Genomic DNA, 27,051 nt, shown 5'->3' on the forward strand with positions numbered 1-27,051 from the left:
AGCAAGTTGTCGGCATTGGGGCGCAAGTTTCACGTGTTAGTTGATGAACTGAAAATGCTGGCAGCATGTAGTAATTTAATTGGCATTTAAAAGGAACAGCTCGCCACACAGTTGGTAAGACATGTGAGTTTTACAATCGATGACCACACTTCGCGCAAGAGATAACCAGCTGCTGTGCGAGAGACGCAGCTTAGTAAACTACTGTGGGAATGTTACTGATCGAGTGGGATGTGTTCCATTCCTCTTTGCTGGTGCGCCTCGGGTGGTGTTGCACTGCCTCCTGCAAAAGCGCACTTTTGACTGTTCTACGATGAAACAATGTAGTAAAGTCGTGGTGTAACGCGATGACGTCATAAATGCTAGAGGTATATGACGTCGCATGATGCTGTCATTGCGTGGCGTCATCACTCGCTTGAAGAAGGCTTCATGGATTTTTCACGAAGCTTTGCGAGTCCGAAAGCAAACTGCATGTATAGCAATATCTCGCAAACAGCAGAGCCAACACATCAACCAAATGCTTTTTCCTCAATATCCCGGGGTGCACATTCGATGTTGTATCTTGTCTGGCGTATTGGCTTGCGTTTAGAAAGTCTTATCAAGGCAGTTTTTTGTTCTAGTAAAAGACTTGTTTTTGAAGAATTGCGCACAATGACGCAGGTGTTGCCGCTGAGTCAAGAGCTGAAGAATCTAATACGTGGAATGTTGGAACCTGTAGTGACACTGCGTGCTTCGATGGGACGCGTCATACGCCACCCCTGGATCAAGAGATATCCTAGCCCATTCAAGGAGTGAGTAAACAATACATCCAAAGCGGCTGCCATTTATCTTAACTGCAATACCGGAGCTGTCGAAATCGCCTCCTCGTCGGCTGTGGTGTTGTAGTGGTTTTAGCGCCCAGCAGCATAACTGAAGGTCACGGGTTCGATCCCTTCTGTAGCTGCGACGTTTCGATGGAGGTCAAATGCTACAGGCTCGTGTGTACTTGCGATTTTAGTGCACGTTAAAGGACACCAGATCGGCTTTAAACATCAGCAGCAACTCAAATGACAGAATGTAATGAACAGGTTCATATTCCCACTGCATCCTATTTTTAAAGCGTGTGTGATGTATACGACGGTTTAATGGCATCCCACCGCGGTCACCCCTTGATGTAGTCAAAAGTCTGCCCATAGGACCGAAGCTGGCCGATGTCTTGGGGAGATGTCGAAGAGAGTAGCCGGGCTGATATTAAGAACTTTATTTACAGGTGTAGAGAGGAAGAAGATTATATGCCACAGTGGGGAAAGCTTTTAGCGAGTGGAGCCGAGTGCGAGATGTTGCCCCGAGCGCTTTGATGTTTGGGTCGGTTGCTGCCGCCCGCTTTTCGCATCAATAGACCTTCTGTGCAAGTACTACTTACGCCAATTAAAACCGTTTCAGAGGGGTGGAGGCGCGGGATAACTCAACCTAGAACTCCGCAACAGGAAACTACCTGCCATCCAAGAAATGGCTGAAGAAAACACCCAGCTAGGTACGACCCAGCCTCCGATGGGCATCGTGCCCACTGCGCTACTCGTGCGTGATCCACCTTTTTTCGACGTTACTGATGAGCAAGACGTAGAAGATTGGCTGTCGACATTTGAAAAGGTAGGCGCAAGCAACAAGTGGAACGACCCTTCGAAGCTGCAATATGTACCCTTCTACCGGAAAGAGGTAGCGAGTCTCTTGTTTAACAACCACCACTCAAAATTCGCCACTTGGGGTGCTTTTAAGCTACGCATTACCGATGTGTTCGGTCGCCTCTAAGTACGCATGCTTCGTGCCGAACAGCGCCTACGCGCACAGCTTCAGGGAGAAGGCTTCACAAGCTACATCGAGAATTTGCTTGACTCGTGCAAGCACCTTGACCCTTCAATGATCGAAGCAGACAAGATCAAACACATCTTGAAGAAGATAGACGACGAAGCCTTCCAGATGCTGCTGGCCAAGGGCCCACGTACCGTGTCTGAACTCGCCACTCTTTGCCAGAGCTTCGAGGAGTTGCACAAACAACGGGTCATGACACGGCGGCCAGCGGCTACCGAGGAAACTCTCGCGGCATCGACCCTGGGTGGAGACCACAGCACAATAATGTCGGAAATAAAACGATATGTGCGCGAAAAGGTGGCCCGACTACTTTCGTGCCTGTCGCACCTACCGGCAACAGAACCCTCTTCTGAGCGTCTCGCGCCCACCATCAGGCAGGTAATACAGGCGCAGGTCTCTGAGGCACTGCCGTCCGTCTCTGAGACAGCACCCGCCACCGCGCCATTTACTTACGCTGCTTTTGCTGTTACTCCGCCACGACCACTTGGGCCGACTCCCTAGCATGTACGAGTACCAACGACGCCATTTCCAGCAATATAGCAGTGCTCTAACGAAACCTCTTGGCGCACACTTCACAAACGACCAATCAGTTACGCATGCGGATATCCAGGTCACGTGGCGCGCTTCTGTCGCCAGCGCTTCACAACGGGCCCAGCTGCAGCTCCGAGGTACTCTGAAACTCTTTCCCGGCCCCGTACAACGCGACACCAGAACTGCACCGTCAATGCGACCGACAATCAGTGGAACGCGACCCCTCACCAACAGAACTAGACCACCGCCCTCCGGCCGACTGCCGACCATTCGGTCCCCGTCGCTCATCCTCACCAGGCCGCTACCGTTCTCTGTCCCCTCTGCGTGACCGACCTAATCCCGTAGAGACGGAAAACTGACTGTCGCAGCTCCGGAGGCACGAGCTGCGAAAGCGTCGCATTGTAGAAGTCCTCTCCCGTCCCCCACGAACGTTCTGGATGTGTTTGTTGAAGGTCTACGAACCCTTGCGTTTGTTGACACGGTTGCCGCCGTATCTGTGATGAGTCAAAAACTCTGCCGTTCGATACGAAAAGTAACTACGCCGCCTTCCGACATTTTGCTGAATACCGCGAGTGCGCAACCAATCCGACCAGTCGGAGCATGTACGGCGAGAGTAATCGTTCAGGACGTTCTGTACCACATCGAGTTTATCGTGTTGATTACTTGTTTCCACTGCGTGATACTTGGATGGAATCTTTTGTCGTGCCCCCACGCCGTAATTGACTGCGCTCGCGCGCAGGTGGAATTTTTCGTGTTTTCTGACGCGTCATCTACCGACAAAGAGCGCACTGACCTTGGCAAGCTTCTCGCTGGTTCCGACATGGTGTTCCTTCTCTTAGCGCCATCGTTGTCCCCTTCAATTGCATTGCATTGTCCGACTCTACCGTTGTGTTCTCCCCATCTGACGTTTTCAGTCGCCGCCATGGTACGTCTCTGCTATACGCCGTTCTGCCAGCTCACCAAGATACTTCCAGAATTGTCGTTTGCAATCCTAGCTCATGCCCCCTCACCTTAAGAGCTCACGAAACACTGGGCTATTTCATTTCTGTTGATGACAACGTCATTATGCCTATTGAGTCCCACGACTCTTGCCAGCAACTTCAACTGAACCCTGTTACTACTCTTTTTACGCGGAATGACCACTCCTCGTATATCTTCAAACTTTCCATCGACAGCGAGCTTCCTTCGGATCAAAGGGATCAGTTAATACCCCTTCTGCATAAATTCTGAGATTCATTTGAACTTCTCAAAAGGCACTGAGTCAAACTAACACAGTCACTCACACAATCTACACTGGAACGCAGGCTCCTTTGCGGCAACTCCCCTAGCGCGTATCACCCAAGGAACGAAGTGTAGTTGCCGAGCAGGAGGACAATATGTTTCAGCGCGGTGTCATCAAGCCATCTTCTAGCCCCTGGTCTTCCCCTGTTGTGCTAGTGAAGAAAAAGACGGTTCAATTAGATTTTGTGTCGACTACCGGCGACTGAACAAAATTACACGGAAAGATGCGTGCCCTCTTCCCCGCATCGCCGACGCTATTGATTGCCTACTAGGTGCCGAATTCTTTTCTTCGCTGGGCTTACGTTCAGGTTACTGGCAGGTTGCGATGGCAGAGTGTGACCATTCCAAAACAGTGTTCGTTACGCCAGATTTCCTTATCGAATTCACGGTTATGCCATTTGGTCGGTGCGATGCACTGGCAACGTTCGAACGAATAAAGGACAGCATGGCCTTAACTGGCAGATACGCTTATGTTACCTAGATGACGTTATCGTATTGTCTCCTGATTTCCCTACCCACGTCGACCGTCTGCGCACAAATTTTTAGTGTCTTACTAAGCCAAACCTCTAGCTCAACCTGAAGATGTGCCGCTTCGGGGCTCACCAACTTACTATACTTGGTCACGTTGCGTCAAAGGCTGGAATTTGCCCCAACCCGGACAAACTTCGAGCCATGGCCGACTTTCCGAAGCCGAATTCACTCAAATAACTTAGGAGCTTTATCGGCTTGTGCTCGTACTTTGACCGTTTCGTCCACAGCTTTGGTAACGTGCTAACGTGCTTTGGTAACGTGCGTCACAGGTAACATGCTTTATGATGATGTTGACATCATTTAAGCTCTCGATTAAAGTTTTATGGGAGCGCCTGGGAGCTTGTTCGGAGCGTCTTGGATCTCGCGTTCTATGCCATGATCTTCCCAGGATTCCCTCTGCAGGGAAAAAATTAAGGCAAGAACAGTTCATGCAGTTAACTTCTCGCCTTCATTTCCACCCCCAAGAGGGGAAGGTGGAACACCGCCTCATTCCCAACACAGCAGAGAGGGAAGAGGCGTGCCTGTTAATCCCATGGCGAGGGAAAAACACTATGCACAATACAGAACAGTGCAAAGTCATTGGGTCGTACGTGCAGATCAATTGTGCGATCAGATACAGTGGTGACTCATCGATAGGGCCTGTGAAGCCGGTCGGGCCACGGCTTGTGAAAAACGATCTCCATGAAAGCACCACGGAGTGCGTGAAAAATATACCCGACGATAAGTCCCAAGCTATTGGCTAAATTCCCGGCGCGTTACGTTGAACAAAGCAAGCAGCCTCGTCTGCCAACAGCTCTTCCTAGGAAGTCAGTCCGTCGGGCGTGCTCAAAGCGTCTTGGACGAGTGCAGCCGACTGCACTGAAAAATTACAAGTACTGCTATCGTGTCATGGCTGTTTTTGGCGCATCACTGGGAGGGCTCACCAAGAAGAACTCAGGGCAGGCTCAGCCGCAACGTTTCACGCGTCCAAGTGGCACCAAGTCGGGGAGGCCGCTCGTAATATAATGACTCATCCGTACAACGCCGCTATGATCTTTTATTCATTGATAAAGTGCGATATTACTGGGACAATTCATCTAGTTCTCTTGTAAGATCTTCCTCTGATGGAACTTAAATTGTTGAATGAACCTCTGGGCCAACATCTTCTTGGCCAAGTGGCACTCACAATAAACTTTCTCTAATACATATAAATGCCAGAAGTGTTGTCAGTAATCATTCAAAGTTTATTTCTCTGGTCCCCTGTTACGCCACACACATTATCTGCGTTACTGAGAATTGGCTGCACGATGAAGTCCATGATACTGAAATAGCTCTCCCTGGCGACTAGGTGGTTCATAGAGACAGAGAGGTGGGGAGAGGGGGTGATGTTGCCCTATTCCTACGGTCTCGGCTAAACTTTTCTGTGCTTTCTACCCCACCAAATACTAAGCCATTGTGGTGCAAGGTTCACTTAAAAAACATGTCCTTGATTATCGGGATCGTTTACCACCCACCTGGTTCTGATATCGAACATTTAACTAACATCAACCGATTTATCCGAAGCTATGTTACTTTAACATCTACCATTATTTACAATGGTGATTTTAATGCCCCTGCTATAAACTGGCCATCTATGGCAGTAACTGGACACGAAGTATCCATGGGAATAGAGCTACTCCATATTTCGTTGTCATGCGGCGTTAACAATTCGTTAAGCAATCAACTCGTAATGGGAGTGTCCTTGATGTGGTTTTCCTAACTACATCCTTAGCTATGTTTGGTTTTGATTGTGATATTAATGATGGCATATCCGATCATAATGCTGTATTGTTTTCAGCTCCTGGTATTGTTCTAAAGTGCCGTTACACTTACTGCACGTTTTGTGATTTTTACCACGCTGATGATCAAGAAATTACCGACGCTCTTTGCGATTCTTTTCAAGAATTTGAGCTGGAAAGCAATATACCAGTGATGTCAATTCCTTATCTATTTTTTTCGAAAGCCTTGTCAGTAAGTGTATTGATCGTTTCATTTTTCTGAAAACAGAGTAAACTGACCTACCATGGATGACTAGGCATATCTTACATTTGTCACGTAGTATGGCCAGGCTACGTCGATCAAAATCATCTGGTGTCTCAGCAAAGCTTCAACAGTTTTTTAGCGCTAAAGAAAGAACTTTCTGCTAAAATGAAGGCTGCTAAAGCACATTGTTACAGGGTTACTCTACCGGTGCTAATAAAAGCGAATCCCCGTAAGTTCTTGAAGTCTATCCCACCATCTAGTTCTTCATCGTACATAATAACAATTGACATTGCTGTAGTTTCTGATCTAGAGATAATCGCTTCAGCATTGAACATCTACTTCCACTTAGTCTTTACGACCGACAACTCGGGAATTCCTGCTTTTCATTCCCAATTTCATCCTGGAATCTACAATGCGTCAGTGTCACTTGACGGCATACTCAATGTCATTTTAAACTTGGACACCAAAAAATCATGCGGTCAGGATGGCATCCCCACAGCTTTCCTAGCTAGATACGCTCTTTGATGTAGCAGTTATCTCACACTTTTTGAATAAAGTCCTTTCGTCAGCGACACTTCCATCCTCGTGGAAACGTGATTTCTTCCTTCCGTTATTTAAATCAGGTACTGCTCAACGATTAAGCAAATATAGACCCATCTCTTTAAAGCACATCCTTGTAAAATGCCAGCACATATTATTTTCAAACATATAATAAAATTCTTTGAAACGGACAATATTTTGAGCACTTTCCAGCATGGTTTCAGCACCAATACTCAATTGACAGGATTTGTTTATGACATCAGCAGCTCTTTAGACATAGGTGACCAGGTTGATACCATGTTCATCGATTTCGTCAAGGAATTTGACTCTTATCTCATCCTAAACTATTGCACAAATTGTGGGTCATACTGAAGAATGTATCATTGGTTGGCAGGATATCCGACTTTCTTTTGCAGCGTTCACAATATTCGTGCTTCAGTTCTGCTAACTGGCCTTCAATGCCGGTTTTATGAGGAGTTCGCCAGAGTTTTTTGTTAGGACCCCTCTTATTTCTACTTTACATCATTGACCCCCCTTTGCACACTTTCGTGAGAATACGCGTTTTCGCAGATGACTGCGTCCTCTATCATGCTGTTAAATCGCCACTGGATCATGCCGTTCTCAACAAATATTTTCCCATTTTTGTAGCTGGTCCGAATCTTGGCAAATGAATACTAACTTCTTCAAGACAGTCATCTTGTCAATTACCAGGCGTTCATGCCCGTTGACTTTTGACAATGGGTTTAACAATGTTAGTCTGTGTAGGGTATCCGAATATAAGTATCTTGATATTCCCATGAAACATATATATTATGATCCAAACATATAGATTTCACATGCAACAAAGCCCTCAAGAGTTAAGTTTATTTACATTTTACGCTCCATCTTAAGAAAACCAAGCTGCTTACTTACAAAACTCTTATACGCCCCATTCTTGAATATGGTAGTGTGGTTTGGAACCCCCATAAGAAATGTGTTATCAAAAAACTTGAATCTGTTCAAAAAAGCTGTGCGCTTTCTATGCAAGAGATATGACAGGCATTTTACTCCAACAAATTTTCTTTAACAGCAAGGTCTCGCTACACCTGCGAAGCGTCACCATGTCGAATGCCTAAAATTTTTGCTCAACAAAATAATTCTTTTCGCTTAAGCACTCTGGAATCATATCTCAAATTTTCCAGACCTTTGTGTACGAGGAGTGACCATGCTCTTAACATTGCACCTTTTTTCACCCACACTGACATGTTGAAATGCAGCGTTTTTTCTTCAACTTTCTTTCAAGAAGCCTGGAATATGCTGCCCGGAAGTGTTCGTTCCCTATCACTTTAGAATTTTTGGAAGCCTGCTTATGAATGTTTATTTGTTCCTGTTGTTTGTGTTTTTTCCCACTCCTGCAATAGTCTCATTGAGGCTACAGTATGTGCAAATAAACAAATAAAACAAAAATAAAATATTAGCCTGTCTACCGCCACTGGAAGTCTCGAAGAGGGTTGCAGCACAAAACACTGCACGGAGACCGCAGATCTGCTACCTTGTAGACAATGACGTAGGCTGAACCCATCAACTGGACCTGAGCCATGGCTAGTAAACGTCGAAGACTAACCACACACAACCCGAGGCAAAACAAACAGAGAGCACTGAACTGACCTCAAGAAATGCCGCGTCACAGTTCTGGTAAAAACTCGCCGAAATTTAAACTTGGTGCTTTCGCTCGTAAAAGTCATGAACCAGCTAACAAAGCCATAAGAAACGCATACCTACTACGTGCGAAGCAAATCGATAGCCTAACGTTTTGTATCATTTACCAGAGAGATTCAAAGCTTTTAGGACTCACAGGGGCTGTGGCAGACCAAAAGAAGGTAATTAAGGAATTACGCTTCTCACCACATAAGTAAAACTAAAAATTGAACTTTCGCGTAATACGTAAAACGAACGGAGAAACAAAAACGTACACTACACTGATGGGCATACTAACAAGTATACTGCAAAAAAAAAAGAAACTAAGTTTAAGCGTAGGCTTTTACATTCAGCCTACTTCTGTTTATAAAATCAACTTGCGCACAAAACAAACAGCGAAACGAAAGCCTACTCTACACTGAGGCTCATACCAACAAATATACTGCAAAATAAAAAAAAACAGCAGGTTTAACAGAGGCTTTTATATTGAGTCAACGTCTCTGTTAACCATCAGCTTGCATGGATAACACACAACAGAGAAAAGAAAACCTGCTCTACACTGATGCGCATACTAACAAACATACTGCATAGAACAGGAGATTTAAGCAGAAGCTAGCATATTCAACCTACTTCTGCGGTAAATTCGGTGCAAAAGCCCTGTTCTCGAGAGCAAGTTTTTGCTAAATTTAAGCAAACAAACAGTTTAATATTTATTTCAATGTCTGCACTTATGATGAGATAAACGAAACTTACAAAAATCGACACTCCTTGCTTATGACATGCAAATATTTGAATTCATTACAATCGTGAAAACTTGACACAAAAGAAGTTCGTAGCATCCTTACAATGTACAAAACTTTATCAGGCACCCTTTTAGGCGAGTTCTTGGGGAACGCACATAGGGCAGTTTTCGAGGTGACAGATCCTGACGCAGGCACAAAGAGCGGAGCTCTCAGAAGCTACTGGAGCACTCAGTGCCGGTGACCTTTGCTCTGCGGTCATGAACTCTTACAAACAGTCATACTGACACTTTCACTTCTCCATTGTATGCCTCCCGGTCAGTTCGTTACCATTTCGTGAAGGTGAGGGAGGGATTTTGTCATTAGAAGCGCGTAAAAGCCTTCTCCCTTAGCTCCTTCGTCTAGCCTGCACTAAAGAAAATGAAATGAGGCGGCCCCTTTCACGTCTTAATTTCTTGGCCTTCGCAACACGCTTCATGCCTAATCTCGCGTTCTGCGGGACTCTAAAACGTTTGATTTCCACTTTGCCTTTCCCGGATCTCTGGCGTGAACATCATTCTTTTTTCAGCGGCCCCTGTGGCCAAACCATTTGCTTGGCATTCTGAGAGCGTAATGCATTGCGTTTAGCTACTTCTGTCCGCCTTTGGCAACTTGAGGATTTCGCGCTCGCTTTACGTCTTCACCGGCGCCTTTTTTTTTTTATTTCGGGGTGACACGGAGTGCTCAAAACCTCGGCTCTTTGTACAATGACGTACGGTGCTTTGGGCATTGACTTCCAAAACTCAATGCGGCTAGCGTAATACATATTATAATACGAATAACGCCGAGGCTTGCCCTCAGCGTCATTTATAGGTAATGGTGCTTTTGAAACAACGGTAGAATCAACACTTGCTAAGTCAGCCTGCTAGCCTTCAGACGTCTCTCCTTGATAAAACTCGTCACCTCGCGCTATGACAAGGGCCTCATCTTTTCGCGCTATGCTAAGCGCCTCTCCCTCTCGTGTTAAGCTAAGCGCCTCATCACCTACACTTTCACAGTGTACTTGCCTCTCGTTGGTGCTTCCTGCTGCCTGAATCTCACGAGTGGACTCACAGTCAATCAGACGCGTCAGAGCTACCACCATATCACCAGAACGAAGGCCCTTTCTCTCCAAAAGCATGTCTGCATCATTCTGAGAGTGAGAATGCTCGGGCAGGCTTGGGACACCACAGTTTTCTTTGCGAGCAATCTGAGCGATCCCTCTTTCACCGCGAGTTAACGACAAATGCACTTTTCCTCTGAGCTACTTGCCGTGTGCACTCGTGTACCCCTGTGGTCACCCCATTTTTTACGGAGTAGGGATGCACCGTATCAAATGTTGCAGCTGAGTCCCACGGTAGGCTCAGCCGCAATGTCTCACACGTCCAAGCAGTGCCAAGCCAGGGAAGCCAATAATAACAATGAGTTAGACTGAGCACCTGGCTTGATTTTGAAAAACTCGAAACGAACATTAGGTGAACGTACCGCTGGCTAAACTTTGTACTGTAGGGCACTAAGGTCATTTGCACTGAAATTATTGAGCCTGAAATGCCAACTAGGAAAGTTGTATTCTACGTGTGTATAAATAGAGCATCAATTAATGTCTTTGGAATTAACGTCTGTGTTCTCTACCCACTTTCTTGAATTGTTATTGTCATTAGCAGTGTCACTGCAATATTGATGCGCGTTTACCCGTAGGGCGGGTATTTAAAGGCGTTGATGCAAGTAAAAATAACAAAAGATAAACCTGTAAAGTATATTATCGAGACTTCCCAACAATCCGGGCGCCTTTGAATCAAGCTAGTGAAAAATGCGCGGAATCGAATAAGATACTTGCATGCCCCGCGTTTACTGTACCGACCGCGAACGCAGGATTAATCGCAAGATCTACGCGTACGAGGCTTCGCAACACAGGATCCGCCTTGAAGAACAGTCCGTGTCACGGAATGCTCCACCAGGAGGGCCAGGTGAGTCTCTTCGGTGACGCCCATTCTATGAATGCTTGCTCGTCACAGCAATCTGCAGTGTTACCTGCTATCCGAGGCACGGACTTCATCAGAGTAAGTAGATCTATTACACTGAAGCCACTTTTATGGGCTCACGTGTCAAACTAACAGTACAGCAGCTAGTACATTCGAAATAAAATACCAAATGATATCGGTTGAAAAAGACTGTTCAGATGACAAGCATGATAGGTACAATGAATATACAAGTTTGAAATATTCTTTGTGGGTGGCAGGACATGTCGGAATGAAAAAAAAAGAAGGAAAAACACAGTGCAAAGAGAAACACCAGCACAAATTAACAAATCAATTATTTGAAAGGCATCTTACTTTATTGCAAGACAGCAAACTTTTACTACGTTATCATTGATACCACAACAAATAGCATTAAACTTACGAATCAAGAAGGATTCCCTTGCTTCGCTATTATGGTTCGTTTCGAGAGTGAACGGGATAATGGTAGCCATAATTTTAGAGAAACTGTGGCTAGGCGTACTGACATGCTTGGACAACGGTATATCAGGGAGTCTTACGGCATGTGCACGATGATTATTGAAAGGAATTCTGAAATTAGTCTCCATTTTATCTATGTATTAAGCTTGACAAGTTGTACACTTTAAGACATAGACGAAATCGGTACTGCCACATGTGTAGTCAGCATTGATTGGTAATAAGACGTTGGATGAGTTATTTGATACCGTTTCAGATTTGGTCATGTGCGTGCACACTTTGCAACGTGTTTTTTTTTTCAAGGATGACATCAGTCTTTAATCACGTGTGGTGTTAGATGAAGTTAGTAAATCGCGAAGTTTCCGCGATTGCCGATAAACCACGCGTGGTTTTTCCGTGAAAACTTCTTTCAGCCGCTCCCTCTGCATTAAAATGCTGAAGTGCTAATTTTAAATATGATTGACATTCAGAGCTGAGGCCGCATGTGTCAAAATTTGGTTAGTACGTGAAGTTTCTTCGGATTTTTCGTTAGTCTCCAGAACATCTTACCGATCGAGCTCTTCTGCGCTTTTGAGAGCGTCTGTGATTATGCTGAATAATTAACTTTGTTTTGCAAGTGCGCTTCGAAGTTGCTCACAGTTGCGAGAAAATTAGCGTCTATAAGAGCATAACTTTTAAAACGAACTGCTTGGCTGTAAGGAATACTTTAGTTTTACTGTGTTTAACTTGACTACCACTAAAATGAAGATACTGCTGCCGATATGTGGGTTTTCTGTAACGATAAGTTATCAGCTTTCTATTACGTGGAGTGATTATGATATCCATGAAGTTTATGTTTACAAGAATGGAACCAAACTATGCGAATATATTTATGGGGCTCCTTGAAAACCAATCTCTTGCAAACAACGAATGTAAGTAATTTTACTAAAAGTGGTTGATTGACGACATTTTTAATAATGTGCCTTCATAGTGACTCGCGACATAGGCATCATAGTTTTGTGAATCGCGACAGAAAGAGATAAAACTGAACAATAGCGCCGACTGAAGTTTTTTTTTTTAATGCGAATGCATTTCTTAATAAGACTATGTGAGCCGTCAGCCGGGATCTTTCAACCAACCTTTCCAATAGTAACAGCTGCGGGTGCGTGCGACCCTAGCCACTGGAGCCCCCACCATGTCACGCTTCGGCGTCGGTAGCTGTCAGCAACAACTGCGGTCGCGCGCGCGCTTATCCTCGCCCCTAGCAACCGGAGCCCCAACCTCCTTGACTTGAACGTGACTTCCCACCGACTCAATGCAGTGCGTTTGAAACGCGTTTTTAAATGCGAAGCAATTCTTAGCGAACTTCGGCGACTTTGAGCGTATCTATCTATCTATCTATCTATCTATCTATCTATCTATCTATCTATCTATCTATCTATCTATCTATCTATCTATCTATCTATCTATCTGTCTGTCTGTCTGTCTGTCTGTCTGTCTGTCTGTCTGTCTGTCTGTCTGTCTGTCTGTCTGTCTGTCTAGCCGCCTACGACTTTTGGCTCTCCTGGCAATTTCAATAATGGTATCTATATCAAACTAGGTATAGCATATCATGACTGTATGAAGAACATATTCACTATTCATAACATGAAAATCATGACTTGTATATCATGAGTGTCATAATTTACATTTCAAAGTCTCGCAGCTCTTGCGGTGGTTTTGTTCACATGACATGTTCCAAAACTCGTATGGTATGGCATAATTGCATGGCGAACACAAGCGACAGACCCTAACCTAAATATCATGACATGCATGTCCTGTAACAACATGACTGCATGCCATTCTCTTGATACGCTCACGGCCGTTTTGCTAGCGTCACATGCAGCGAATTTGGTATTACAGTACGTGAATAGATGACGAAGATATGTGACTGGTGAAAACATGATCATCATGAGATACGTGTCATGTAACAACATGACTACATGCCACGCTCATAATGCGCTGGCGGCCGTTTTGCTAGCTTCACTTATACCAAATTTGGTACTACGGGACGTCAATGGATGACAAAGGTACGATACTGGCTCAAACAAGATAAACATGAGATGCGTGTCATGTAACAACATGACTACATGTTACGCTCTTGATGCGCTCACGGCCGTTTCGCTAGCTTCACATGTACCAAGCTCGGTATTACGTGATGCGAACGGACGAAATAGGTAAATGACATACCCAAACATGATAATCACTACATGCATGTCATGTAACAACATGACTACACGCCACACTGATGATGCGCTCGCGGCCGTTTCGCTAGCTTCACATATGCGAAATTTGGTATAACCTGACGCCAAGGGATTACGAAGGTATGTGACTGGTTGAAACATGATAATTATTAAATGCGTGTCACTTGAGAACATGACTATGTGCCACAGTCAAGGCGTCAATACATTTCGACGTGACGCGGTGTGCGTGCTCGCCGGCGTTCATTTCGTCGCGTCACGCCAACGTTGCCACGCCAGACGCCAGTACTGCCATATACTCGCAGGCGCGCGCCGCGCTGCGTTGCTTTGACGCATGCGCGTTTCAGAGCGTCCAGCGTCCCTCCGTCACGAAAAGAGAGAAACGCAGTGTTTTCTAGAAAACGTATCGGAGCAAAATGCAGCATGTCGCATTTCGTGTCATTGCCGTCGGGCCGTGCCGACGGACGCTAGTCGCGCCTGGCGTCAGGCTATAGAGCATTCGTGTTTTGCTAACTTTGCGTGGCTGTGCCTAGCGTACGCGCACGTCAACGCTACACTGGAGTATATTGGGCCCTTCATGATGCGCTCGCGGCTGTTTTGCTAGCTCCGCATACACCAAATTTGGTGTTACGTGACGTCAATGGATGACGAAAGTATACGACTGGTGCAATCATGATAACCCTGACATGCGTGTCACATAGGAACATGAAAATATTCCATGCTCGTAGCGCGCTCGTGGCCGTTTCACTAGCTCCGCATATACTAAATTTGATATCACGTGACGTGAATAGATGATGAAGGTAAATGACACATGCCAACATGATAATCATGAGGTGCAAGTCATGTACGGCATCATTTAGCTCCACCTCGTAACTTGTGCTGATTTTAATGTTACATATCAACATTTTTCATTCGTGCTTCGCATATCATCGATTCTCACTGTAAGTGAGATCTGCCTTTTTTTTATTTTCTTTCTCGCTGCTGTGCTCCTCCCGCGTTACTTATAAATTGTCACGTGAAGTTCGATCCCAGCTTTTTCGCGCCTCCCCTCACTCGATTGAAGACGGCAGGTGCGGCTGCCTCGCGAGCTTTTTCACGCGCATAAAATGTACGACGCGCAGAAATATGTCACCCCTGCACGTAATGCGAAGCGTCATGATAAAAATTCGCCTCGAGTGCCCTATACAATTGCTATCACAATGATACTGATGGGTGCCCGGCAGAAAGAGGGATTGGAACCCTTGAAAACGCGTCACATCAGCTCCAGCATGGTTGGGGGTTTCAAGGCAGCGTACGGTTGTGTCCCTTTCCTGCACACTCATGGCAATGCGGGCTCACGTGCACCGCGCCTCCTGTTATTACAGAGTGCTCTTCTCTTAACCCACTGATGCAACTTGCAAGCACTCATATAGATTGCACGTATCAGTACACCATTTATTTATTTAGTTTCTCGAGCATACTGTTGACCCACATTTGTGGGTCATTACAGGGAGAGAGTACATAAAATAAACCCTTGGTATTTATTTATTTATTTATTTATTTATTTATTTATTTATTTATTTATTTATTTATATTACCCTCAGGGCCAAATGGCATTACAGAGGGGAGTGGATTACATTGAATAACACATGGTACATGGTGGGGAGGGAAAAATACAGCGTTAGTACGAATATAGGCAAAAGTCAGCGTACAAACAAAAATACAATAAATAGGTCCTGCGTATACAATGTTAGCTACGGTATCACGAAAAAGATGGTTGTCATTAATAGCAACAATTTCAGGGGAAGGTGGTTTCACTCGCGAGAAGAACGAGGCAGGAACGACTGCGCAGCTGAGTTAGTACGATAGGTGATAATTCCAACCTTGTGACAGTGATCGACACGGTTGGAAAAATACTGGGGTTGCAAAAGAAGTTCGTCGCGCAAGATGGGGTGGTGATACAATTTATGAAAAGTTGATAGGCGGGAAACTTTTCTTCGAAGTGACAGGGTAGGCAGGAACAGATTATTTTTCATTGCAGATATACTGGCAGTGCGATTGTAGTTCGATAATATGAAGCGTGTGGAATTATTCTGAACTAGCTCAAGCGATGTAATTAAATTAATGTGGCTGGGATCCCAAATCGAAGAAGCATATTCTAGTTTAGGTCGTATTAATGTTTTGTACAGGGCTAATTTCAATGAAGATGGAGCTTTGGAAAAGTTACGGCGTAGGTACCCAAGCGTACGGTTAGCTTTGTTGATTATTTTGTTCGACGTGCATTGCCCAAGAGAGATTGGATGTTATCTGGACGCCTAAGTACTTGTACGAGTTAGTAGATTCAAGAGGTATGTCGTTTAAGTAGGAACTAAATTGACTGCAAACACTGCGGGACACGCGCATGACTCTACATTTGTTTATGTTCAATTCCATTAACCACGTATGGCACCAGTTATCAACAGTGTTAAGGTCTGATTGAAGAGTACACGAATCAATTATGTTATTTACCTCACGAAAAATAACGCAATCATCAGCAAATAAATAAATTCTGGATTTAGTGTGGCAGGGGAGGTCATTAATATAAATTAGAAACAAGAGAGGCCCAATTACCGATCCCTGAGGAACGCCGGAGTGTACTTCAGTAAAACAAGAATGATACCCGTTAGCGTAAACAAATTGTGAGCGATTTGAGAGAAAACATTCAATCCATTTAAACACGTTATGATCAAGTTTCAGTTAGCTTAGTTTGTGAAGTAAAAGTTTTTGACATACCTTATCAAATGCTTTGGAAAAATCCAAAAAGATGCAATCAGCTTGTGATGAGTTGTCCAAAATGCGGTGTAATCTGTTAGTAAATGATACCAGTTGTGTATCACAGGAGTATGATTTACGAAAGCCGCGCTGAGATGACATGAAGAAGGAATTACTTTCAAGAAAATTTACAAGGTTTTTGAATATGATGTGCTCTAATAGCTTACAGCACGTACTGGTAAGGGAAATGGGACGATAATTAGCAGGGGAACTTTTACTACCAGATTTATGAATAGGAACTACTTTCCCAATTTCGCATTCAGATGGGAGAGTAGAAGTGTCGAGTGATTGTTGGAATATCTTGGCTAATATGATGGAACTAATTTCTACAGTATTTCCTAAAAATTTACTATTAATCGAATCATAACCAGGGGAAGAGTGTTTAAAAAAAACTCAAGCAATGTCAACTGTCAACAATAACAAAGAAAAAAATCATCGACATTGCCTTGACTAAAAGACCAAAAGATGAACGCACCATCCAACAATTTTCAGATAACACAGTTGTCAAGCAAATATTCAAATGCCTTTGCATTCGTGCACTGAGCAATACTGCAGGTAGTGCATTCCAGTTCTCAATACCATCGCGGACAAAACGAATACTGAAAGCCGTTTGTGCAGGTGACATATGTTCTAACTGCTGCGCTGTGATTTATTTTTCTGCTACTTCTACTAGGTTGTCGTATGTACAGTGTAAATGTTTATGAAAGGGAAGACGCGAACGCGTGGCCTGCGCGCTGGCAGTTTCTGGCAGCGCGTTCAAGCGGGAGCGAGAGCAACCACAGTCTCTTTTCGTGTCATCTCGCGGCGAGGAAAACAACCACTTTTTCCTGGTATAGAACAGCAAGATTACAACCCCTCCCCCTTCAAGGCGATTACCGGCTATCACGTAATCACCTTGAAGAGGGTGTGGGTCGCAATCTTGCCGCTGGTTTCATATCAGCAACGATTGGTTGTTTTCCTCACCGCTAAATGACGCGAAAAGAGACTGTGGTTGCTCTCGCTGCCGCTTGAAGGTGCTTGCAGAAATTGCCAGCACGCAGGCGAAGCGTTGCCGTGTTCTCTTTCATAAAAATTGACACTGTACATAATTTATCAATATTGCCTCCCGCGTTTCTTATTTACACTTATTTTTCATGCGCTTTTAGGCCACAAAACCAGTCTGGAATGCTAAGCGCAAACTGCGCCTCGTTGTTCTAGAAGGTTCACGATTATAGTAGGTCGTTTCGTTAAGATTACGTCCACTTCGCTAACAGTACAGGTTATTATAGAACCTACGCGGCCACTAGCGATAATGGTAGAACCTTCGACGACACGTGTATAAATGCCGACACGCTTCACCGCTTGTCAGTTGATCGACGGCCGACGATCTGTTCGCCACTGTCAGTGCCAGTGTCTTACTCTACTTTGATTTTCCCGCAGGGCGCGGGTTCAAATCCCAGCCGCGGCGGCTGCATTTCCGATGGAGGCGGAAATGTTGTAGGCCCGTGTGCTCAGATTTGGGTGCACGTTAAAGAACCCCACGTGGTCTAAATTTCCGGAGCCCTCCACTACGGCGTCTCTCATAATCATATAGTGGTTTTGGGACGTTAAACCTCACATATCAATCAATCAACACTTTGATTTTCATTGTACGGCGTCAGAAATTCTGCCCAAGTACACAGTTTGGTAGTCAACCTGCAGTCTGCTCCTTTCGCCCACGTCACGATCCCGTGACAATAATTATTCTACCCTTGAGAATCTGAAATAATAATTTGTTTTGTCCCTATTTGGCCTAATTACAAGCAGGTCCACTTTACATGTGTTTATCATCTCGGTAACTGTGTCCGTTTTTTTTTTGTATCTTGAACATATGAACCTGACTGCAAGTCTCGCTATTTTTTCCAGAAGCGCGATAGTTCTCGTATCACGTTTTCTTGCGCATTCAGAGAACACGAGGCGCGACATTCTGATCTTCGCCTTTTCACAGAATAGCACGCCTGTGTAAGTTGTACCTTTAATTAGTACTACAGACCCTTGCGTAATGCAGCATGTAATACATACTAAACGCTAATAGACAGAACGTTCCCTTACGCGGCTGACGTCACTTGCGCATTCAGTTTACGTAAGAAATCTTCTGCACATAGTCGAACCATATATGTTTAGCCTATAACCAATTCTTATTCGAGCAAGCACCTGCCAAATCACTTAACACTTAACTAGTTATCCAAACATTTTCCAGCTGTACACGCCCATGGCACGCATGAGCCAACCGGCGGAGACATCAGCAATCAGGTATGCATTCACGATTTCACGATTCACGTATATATATATATATATATATATATATATATATATATATATATAATATATATATATACATAGTGGCGGGAGGATAGCTGCCGTCGTAACACAGTGGTAGAGCATCGAACGCGTCATTCGAAGGTCGCAGGTTTGGATTCTACCCATGGCAAGTTAACTTTTCAGCCACTTTTCTTTCTTCATAGTCACATTACGATTCGGTCTAATATCTTCTCCTATGATTTCCTTGGCATTATTGTCTGTTAGATCTCTTTATTATTGATTAAAACACGGGAAAACGAGCCCTTAAGTGTACACTTTTTTCCTTAATTCATTAACGAGGGTCTCGTACTGGGAGACTTAGTGCCTTTAGGTTGTATTCGAGCGACTGTTGGTCAGCTTCCGGTTCGTAATAAGTAACAAGTTCACATGCTACGTGACGCCAAACCGGCTCAAAAAGAGTGTGTCACACTCGCCAGCATGACTACTGGTGGCCCAGACTGACACTCCCACGTTTAAATTCACACATAAACCCTATAAAGTGGCTGGGGGGATAGCTCTCGTGGTAGCTCAGTGGTAGAGCATATATTTATATATATATATATATATATATATATATATGTATATATATATATATATATATATATATATATATATATATATATATATATATTGAAATTTGCCCCGCCGCGGTGGTTATGTGGCTAAGGTACTCGGCTGCTGACCCTCAGGTCGCGGGTTCAAATCCCGGCTGCGGCGGCTGCATTTCCGATGGAGGCGGAAATGTCGTAGGCCCGTGTGCGCAGATTTGGGTGCACGTTAAAGAACCCCAGGTGGTGAAAATTTCCGGAGCCCTCCACTACGGCGTCTCTCATAATCATATGGTGGTTTTGGGACATTAAACCCCACAAATCAATCAATCAATTATATTGGAATGATTTGTACGCTTCATCTTATCCACTGTGGATAACCATTATCACCGTTTGGGTCTCAGTAGCGGATCTTAGGCTCGTGTGTCAATGAAGTGACTTGCCGGCTGAACGTCGTCTCCTAAGTGGGGAGCCGTGCTTTCCTGGCCCCCCGTCCTTTCGCTCTAAGGGTGCCTTTATGACTTCCACTTCAATACATCCCTGGAGTTCCATTCAGGCCACCGTTTGCGCCAAACGACCTCGGCAATGTCTCAAAGCGAGAACTCCAATGATGGAGCATCTTCGACGCTGGCATCTATGGGAATCGCTCCCTACTTGGTAACCACTTTTCAGAAAGATCCACCTGTGTTCGCTGGACTTCGTGAAGACGGCATTGAGGACTGGTTTGAGCAGTACGGCCGCATGAGTGCCCTCAATCAAAGGGGCGATTTCGCGAAGCTTTGGTCGTGTGGCATTATACCTGATTGCAGTAGCGAAGACTTGGTTTTTCAACCACCAGCTCGATTTTGTACTTCATATCTCATTTAAACACCAGCTACGACGGATTTTCTTGAACCCTTCTATTCATTTTGACATTGCAAAAAAGAACTTAGCCAAGCGACTGCCACAATTCTAGATTGAAGATGTTTTCGCCCTTTTAGACACACGGACAACTCAGTGACAGAGACTGAGAGGGTAAGCCAACTCCTGAGGCAATGGAGCTGCGGCATTCAACGCTCTTGCACTGCGAAGCCTTGCTACAGTTAAATAAGTCATCGCCACGTATCAGTGCCTCGAAGAATTCCATCGCTTTCGTTTGCAGCCTGACACATCTCTTCTTGACGTAACCAATGACAGTGACCTGCGAGCGCTGATTTGATCGTTTGTACGCGAGGAACTTCAAGCGCAATATACTTCCAGCCTATTTGAGTTCCGCACGACATCTCCTGGCAGCAGCCTCTGCAACATCGTTACGGAAAAATTTCTTGCTATGACGTGTTTCGAAATTGCCAGATGTGACCCTGTACCAACGCCAACCTACGCTCAGGTTGCTGCCCTCACATCACCTAAACAGCAACCACGCCACACGCCCACAATGCATGGGTTGGTGAAAGTCGTGGCCCCAGGAACGTCACATCCGCCCCCCAACGCCTGGCACCCACCTCGTCCAATCTGCTGCTGTTGTGAAATCCGTGGCCCTATATCCAAGTTTTGTTGATGTCAACAGGATGAGAGACGCGGTTACGACTACTACGCAAAGGAGGAGTTTCGTGCTGCGGTTGCTCAACATGGTCCATCCTATCAACGCTACGAACACCGCTCGCCATCTCTGCAGAGCCTCGATGAATCCGGTGGTTCCCGTTTCCCGCGTCACGGTTCTCGGTCACCGATGCGCCACTCTTCTCCCCTTCGGCCAGCCAATTCGGCCAGGCACTCAGTCAGCAAGGCAAGCAGCTGTTGTGTTTGCAAAGAAGTCAGGTTGGAGCTGATTGTAGCTTTGAGGGTGAAGATGAATGCAGAACGTTCAACATGGGTCTGGCACGTAGTAGGTAGGTATGATAACCGCTGGTTATCAAAGGTAATTGACTGACTTACCAGAGGAGGCAAACGGGCGTGGAGAAGACAGAAGGTTAGGTGGGCCAATGAGATTAGGAAGTTTGCAGGTATAAAGTAGCAGCAGCAAGCACAGGACGGAGTTCACTGGCGGAACATGGGAGAGGCCTTCTCCTGCAGTGCATGTTGTAAGCTCATGATCATGATAAAGATGGTTAGTGTACAGATAAAGCCATACAGTTTTTTTAAGTAACCCAGAAGGGGCTCTGGCACTGCGATCGTTCAGCGATCATGAGAATGATGGGTAGTACACGGATTTGCCTAGTCTGCATGCTTCCGGGCGGCGAATCACACTTGTGGCTTCGTTTATTGCTGTGTTTCGGTTTTGTTTCGGAAAAAATAACAAACCGTCTTGAACTTCGTGAGCCGATTTGAAATGGTGAGTCTAAAGGAATGAGGTGGGGAAGTGTAGCCGCTCAAGAATTGCACATTTTCGTTTCGCGAGAAAGCAGCTTCCAGCGACACGAACACAAACAGAGCCAGAAGCATAAAAATAAAAAAATACGCGTAATACCCATATTTTTCACACTCGCTGAAGCGCCAGGCGTTGCCGCTCTCATATGCACTTTCGTGCATATGCCCTTTAGTGCATATGCCCTTTCGTGTATATTTAGAAGACTCTACGGATAAAGCGGTAACGATTTACAGCTTTACTCACCTATGTAAAACAGTGTTTCAAATTCAATTCAATCTTAACCGACGCAACAATACAGCACTTGTTACCACATAGGAATAGCAAGTTTGCAGGTGAGCCTAATCGCGTAAGCGTTGCCAAGTCCTAAGCATCCAGCTCGCTAGAATGTTCTAGCGCACCGTCGCAGCCCGGGATCATTTCAGCGGACTCCACGATTGATTCATATGATATATATGTGAGGTTTAACATTCTGAAACTACCATATGATTATGAGAAAGGCTGTAGAAAAGGGACCCGCGAATTTCGACCACCTGGGGTTCTTTAACGTGCATCCAAATCAGCACACGGGCCAACAGCATTTTCGCCTCAATCGAAAATGTGGCTGCCGCAGCCGGGATTTGATCTCGCGACGTGCGGGTCAGCTGCCGAGTACCTTAGCCACTAGACCACCACGGTGGGGCTGAACTCCACGACGTAGCACCAGTACCCCTCCAAGCGTAATTAAAATGCTGCGACGCCGACATTGCCGGGTTGTGAGGAAAAACGCAGTTTTGTAGGAGGACACCTTGTCCCATTGCTAACGAGCAAAATCAAACAATTGAGGAGGCTTAATAATTGCCATTGGTATAATGGTGGCTCGGCGATAATGTGGTGCATTTTCCGATTTGTGGTAACCACTCCTAGCCAATTTTAACGCTGTAACTTTCAAGATAGAACACACGTCGAAGACGATGGACACAGCTGGTCTTGTCGGGCATGCTGTCGTCTCCACAATACGAGCTTCTGTGGCAGTAAAAATAAAAATGAAACAGGTGAAAGTAGAACACTGAGGGCAGGGCAAAGGGGGGAGAAGCAAGATGATGTGCTGTGTGTACTGAGCTGTAGAAAGATCGCACTAGTTTGTTTTTGCGCAATGGAAGAGCATATATTGTCCAGAACACATGGGATGTCATGGGCGTTGCGAGAGGATGCAATCACCTTGCTCATCATTAGTCACAAAGACAGCCGAGCAATGCACTACCAGCACTCGAGGCAGGTAGCGCACAGTAAGAAGAAAAGCTGACACGGCGCAGCGCGGTGCCTGCTTCACGTCGTTATTACCAGTCTTTCTGACTGGGTGCTTGTGATTCGTAAAGGAGAAACAAGAGGCGTGTGCCAAACGCGGAAGCGCGGCGATTGTGCACGAGGAGAAAGAGTCACCCGAGGGCACGCGCACTAGCCATGTAGTCGCAGCAGATTGGTCAGAGAAAAGGTCGTGGCACGCGACCCAAGCCCAGAAGAAAAGTCCTCAAAGAAGCTGGCACTATGTGTTGGTACGCCGCGCTGCGAAGACGTGTGAAACGAGCGTCGCTATGGCGACGGGAGCAGCATGGCAGTTTCGGTCTAAAAGATGTCGGCGTGAACAGGCCCGGGAAGTAGCCTTCGACCTCGGAGGTGTTTCCAAGTGAGGCTGCCCGGACTTGCCACGCCCTGCCTAGCAGTTCATTGTGGACTTGCGGCTGCTGCACATCGTGATAGTAAGAAGGCAGCCCACGTCAGCCATCGGAGTGCGTCTTCATTGAGGCCAAGGACGAGTTTAGCTTGGCCAAGCGGGGCCGAAGATGACGAATATGACCAGGACACCAGCAAGGTCAGCCGAGTGGACACGTCATCGGGAGTGTGCCTGACGAGTGGGGCCTAGCAAGGCCGAAAATTGAGACAAGGAGCGGGACACCGGTGATTGGGACGAGTGGTTTATACTGCGGGAGCAACCGACGGTGACCGTAAGAAGTAAGCAGCCGGTCAACGATGGAGGGCTCGACGAAACGTTGACACAGCGACGGGCAATGATTCGCAACGCGACAAGCTGTGAGAACATTCTAGTGTTGACGCTGTGAACGCCATACGTTTTAGCGCTAGCAATGAATTGGGACTGAGCCTCAGTCAATTTGGGTTTGCCCATGTACGGGAACGGTTATTGATGATTTTGACTGATTGGGTGTTTTTGAATTATTGAGTGTTATTCAAGTTTTGAGAGTTATTGGCATTGAGTGCTGTATTGTCAATTCAGTTAATTGGTTTTTCCTGCTCGGGGTATAAAGCGTGTTTGTCTTGCGACGTCCGTCTCTTGCGTCTCTCTATCAATTCTGTCCTCCGCAAGCGCTCCCGAGATAAATTCGTGACAGTGCTGTACTGATGACTGCGATCGTTAGTGCTTGTGAGCGACTGGTGTGTAGAGTTAAAACTGCAAACAGCTCATTTGAATAAAGAGGCCTTTGGAATAATGACGATGAAGGTGGGCAGGTGGTTGCATTCCTTTGCTGTTTTCGCCGTAATTAAATTAGCAGGCACATTTATGAGGGATGTCAGCATAAACTCTATCACGTTGAATTCTATACATCTTTGGCCACGTGGCCAAGGATGTACTAATAAAAGGTGGATTTGCAACGACAACCTAGTTGCTAGGCTGGCGCTCTATTCTGCCTGCTTCATTGTCTTTGCTTGTCTGAATGGCTCATAAATATTATGTTCAGCTAAGACTTTCTTACTCGCCCAAGAAAGAGCACTCTCACGATAATTTGTTAGACAAGATAAATGAAATTCTAGCTCTGACCTTACAAGTGTTTTGCATATTACTGCACGCTAAATATTTTTTTATCGTGGCAGAGTTCGGACGAGAGCAGCCTGCGTGAACCAGAGCGCCAGGCTGCCAAGGAAGACGTGTCTTTGAAGGATGAGGCTGACGCTGAGCAGGTGTGTATGGTTGTCCACACTACACGCCCCTGCGTTATTTGTTGCATATTCTGCTCACACTTACGAAAAGTTTTTTTTCCTCGGGGATTGCTCAGGTGCCCAACTGATTTACGAACATGGCTTGGTAGCTGCAGGTTCCCTGTATATAGCCTCTAGCATTGACTAAGATGAGATGCAAAATAGAATTGGTGCGTATCAACACAAACTGTTCACGTCTGTGTGGGATAGCATCACAACAAGCGTGTAGCAGCCGGATGACTGAAAAAACCACGTACTAAGGTGACAAAACGCGAAAATTTACGAGCGTCCTCAATCGGTGCATTGGCGCTGATTCAAGTGGTGCAAATAAATGTTCGTCACCATATGACACCATCATAACGTCACAGATTGCAACAGTTAGTAGAGCCATCATGACCCCATGTGATGAGCCATCACATCATATTGTCACTTGGTGAATTGTATGCCTATTATAGAAGCAGTGCAATGACAGGGCCCGATAAACTGGATTTGTCTATCAACGGGACCTTTAATGAAAAAAAACAGATATGTATAGCTCGGGCAAAAATTAACACAGGACACACCCCAGAGATGGTCAACAAAGAACTCTTGCGCAAAAACGCAACTGCGCACATTTCAGTGTCAATTATTTTTTGTTGATAGAGAGTGCCTGTAGAGATATGTTGATAGATTTTTATTAGTTGATAGAGAGTGCCTGTGTCCTCATTTTCTTCTATGTTCATGTTTCGTTTGTGCTGGTCATCATTACCATTTTCCAACAGCCGTGGCTCAGGGTATGGCCTCTGCCTCAGCATAGCGTGTCAAATAGTCAGTGGCGACAATCACCCATTTGTTGCCGTTGGTCGATAGTGAAAAAGGTCCGAGAAGGTCCATGCCGGCTTGGTCAAAGGGCTTTTGAGGCGGGTCAATTAGTTGAAGTGATCCAACCGGCCTGCTTGGTGGTGACTTGTGACGCTGACATTCACGAATGCCTTTTACGTACTGCTTGACGTCTGCCGATAGGCGCGGCCAATAGTACACCTCGGCTACTCTGGCGAGTGTTCGTGAGTAGCCTAGGTGACCAGATGTAGGCTCGTAACAGCAACGAAGAGGACGTCATCCCGAATGTTTCTAGGAACCACGAGAATGTAGGCGCGGCTCGTAGAGCGGGTGTTTTTCTTGTACAAGACGTTGTCCCGAAGACAAAAACATAACAACACACGAGATGGATGGCATAGTATGACTTCGGTACGACCTGCTAAATAATTCATGACCGGTCGAATGTCGTCATTGTCTCGCTGCCGTCTGCTCAAGTCCGATGAGCTGAGGGCACCTAGGAAACCGCCATCGTCTTTTGCTTCTCGACTGACGGGTGGAATTGGTGCACGTGACAGCGTGTCTACGTCTTCGTGCTTCCAGTTCGACTTATAGACGATAGCTATGTCATACATATTTCTTTAGGCGCAAGCTCCACCAGGCCAGTCTTGAGCGATCACGTATGTTCGCCAACCAACAGAGGCATGATGGTGCGTCACAACTTTGAAGGGACGACATAGAAGTAAAAGGAAAACTTCGTGAACTTCCATAGCACAGCGAGACACTCATTTTTCGTGGTCGAGTAATTCGCCTCGGCACAACATAGTGAGCGGCTAGCATAAGCTATAACTCTTCCCTTTCGGTGTTGATGATAAACGAGCAATGCGCCGAGGCCGATGTTACGGCGTCAGTATGCACTTCTGTCTCAGGATCGTCGTCAAAATGTGCAAGAACGGGTGCTGACTGCATGCGCTGTCGTAGCTTGGCAAAAGCAGCCTGTTGCTCGTTGTCCCAGACAAATGGTGTGTCGTCAAGGGTTCCGCTAGTTTAGAAAAAAAACTTTCATGAAAGCGCCTATAATAAGCGCACAAGCCCAGGAAACGTCAGACAGCCCTTTTGTCAGTAGGTGCTGGAAAAGCGCCCGCAGCGGTAGGTTTGTCAGGATGGGGTCGGGCACCTCTCGCACTCAGCACATGGCCCAAGAACCTGAGCTCCTTATACCCAGAGTGGCACCCTTCTAGTTTCAGTGTGAGATATGCCGATCGAATAGCCTTTAGCACACTCCGTAGGCGGTGAATAAGGTGTTCAAACGTGTCAGAAAAGACGACTACATCATAGAGGTACACGAGACAAGTTTGCATATTTCAGCCCAATAGTACACTGTCCATCATTCGCTGGAAAGTTGAAAGTAATGGCGCGTGTAGGCATATTTTTTTTAAACTCTGA

General features: G+C 45.7%; 1 protein-coding gene across 1 annotated transcript in view; it reads left to right on the forward strand.

Moving 5' to 3' along the window:
• Positions 1 to 27,051, forward strand: part of LOC142803189 (testis-specific serine/threonine-protein kinase 3-like) — a 286,989-nt gene that overhangs the window by 234,325 nt on the left and 25,613 nt on the right. Inside the window, exons 7-10 of the mRNA XM_075888282.1 lie at positions 658 to 788; positions 11,037 to 11,131; positions 18,845 to 18,897; positions 24,706 to 24,792. Coding sequence (XP_075744397.1) covers positions 658 to 788; positions 11,037 to 11,131; positions 18,845 to 18,897; positions 24,706 to 24,792 — 366 coding nt within the window. The remainder of the gene's footprint in view (positions 1 to 657; positions 789 to 11,036; positions 11,132 to 18,844; positions 18,898 to 24,705; positions 24,793 to 27,051) is intronic.

Source organism: Rhipicephalus microplus, chromosome 3, assembly GCF_043290135.1.
Source record: "Rhipicephalus microplus isolate Deutch F79 chromosome 3, USDA_Rmic, whole genome shotgun sequence".
In the NCBI taxonomy this organism is placed as follows: Eukaryota; Metazoa; Arthropoda; class Arachnida; order Ixodida; family Ixodidae; genus Rhipicephalus; species Rhipicephalus microplus.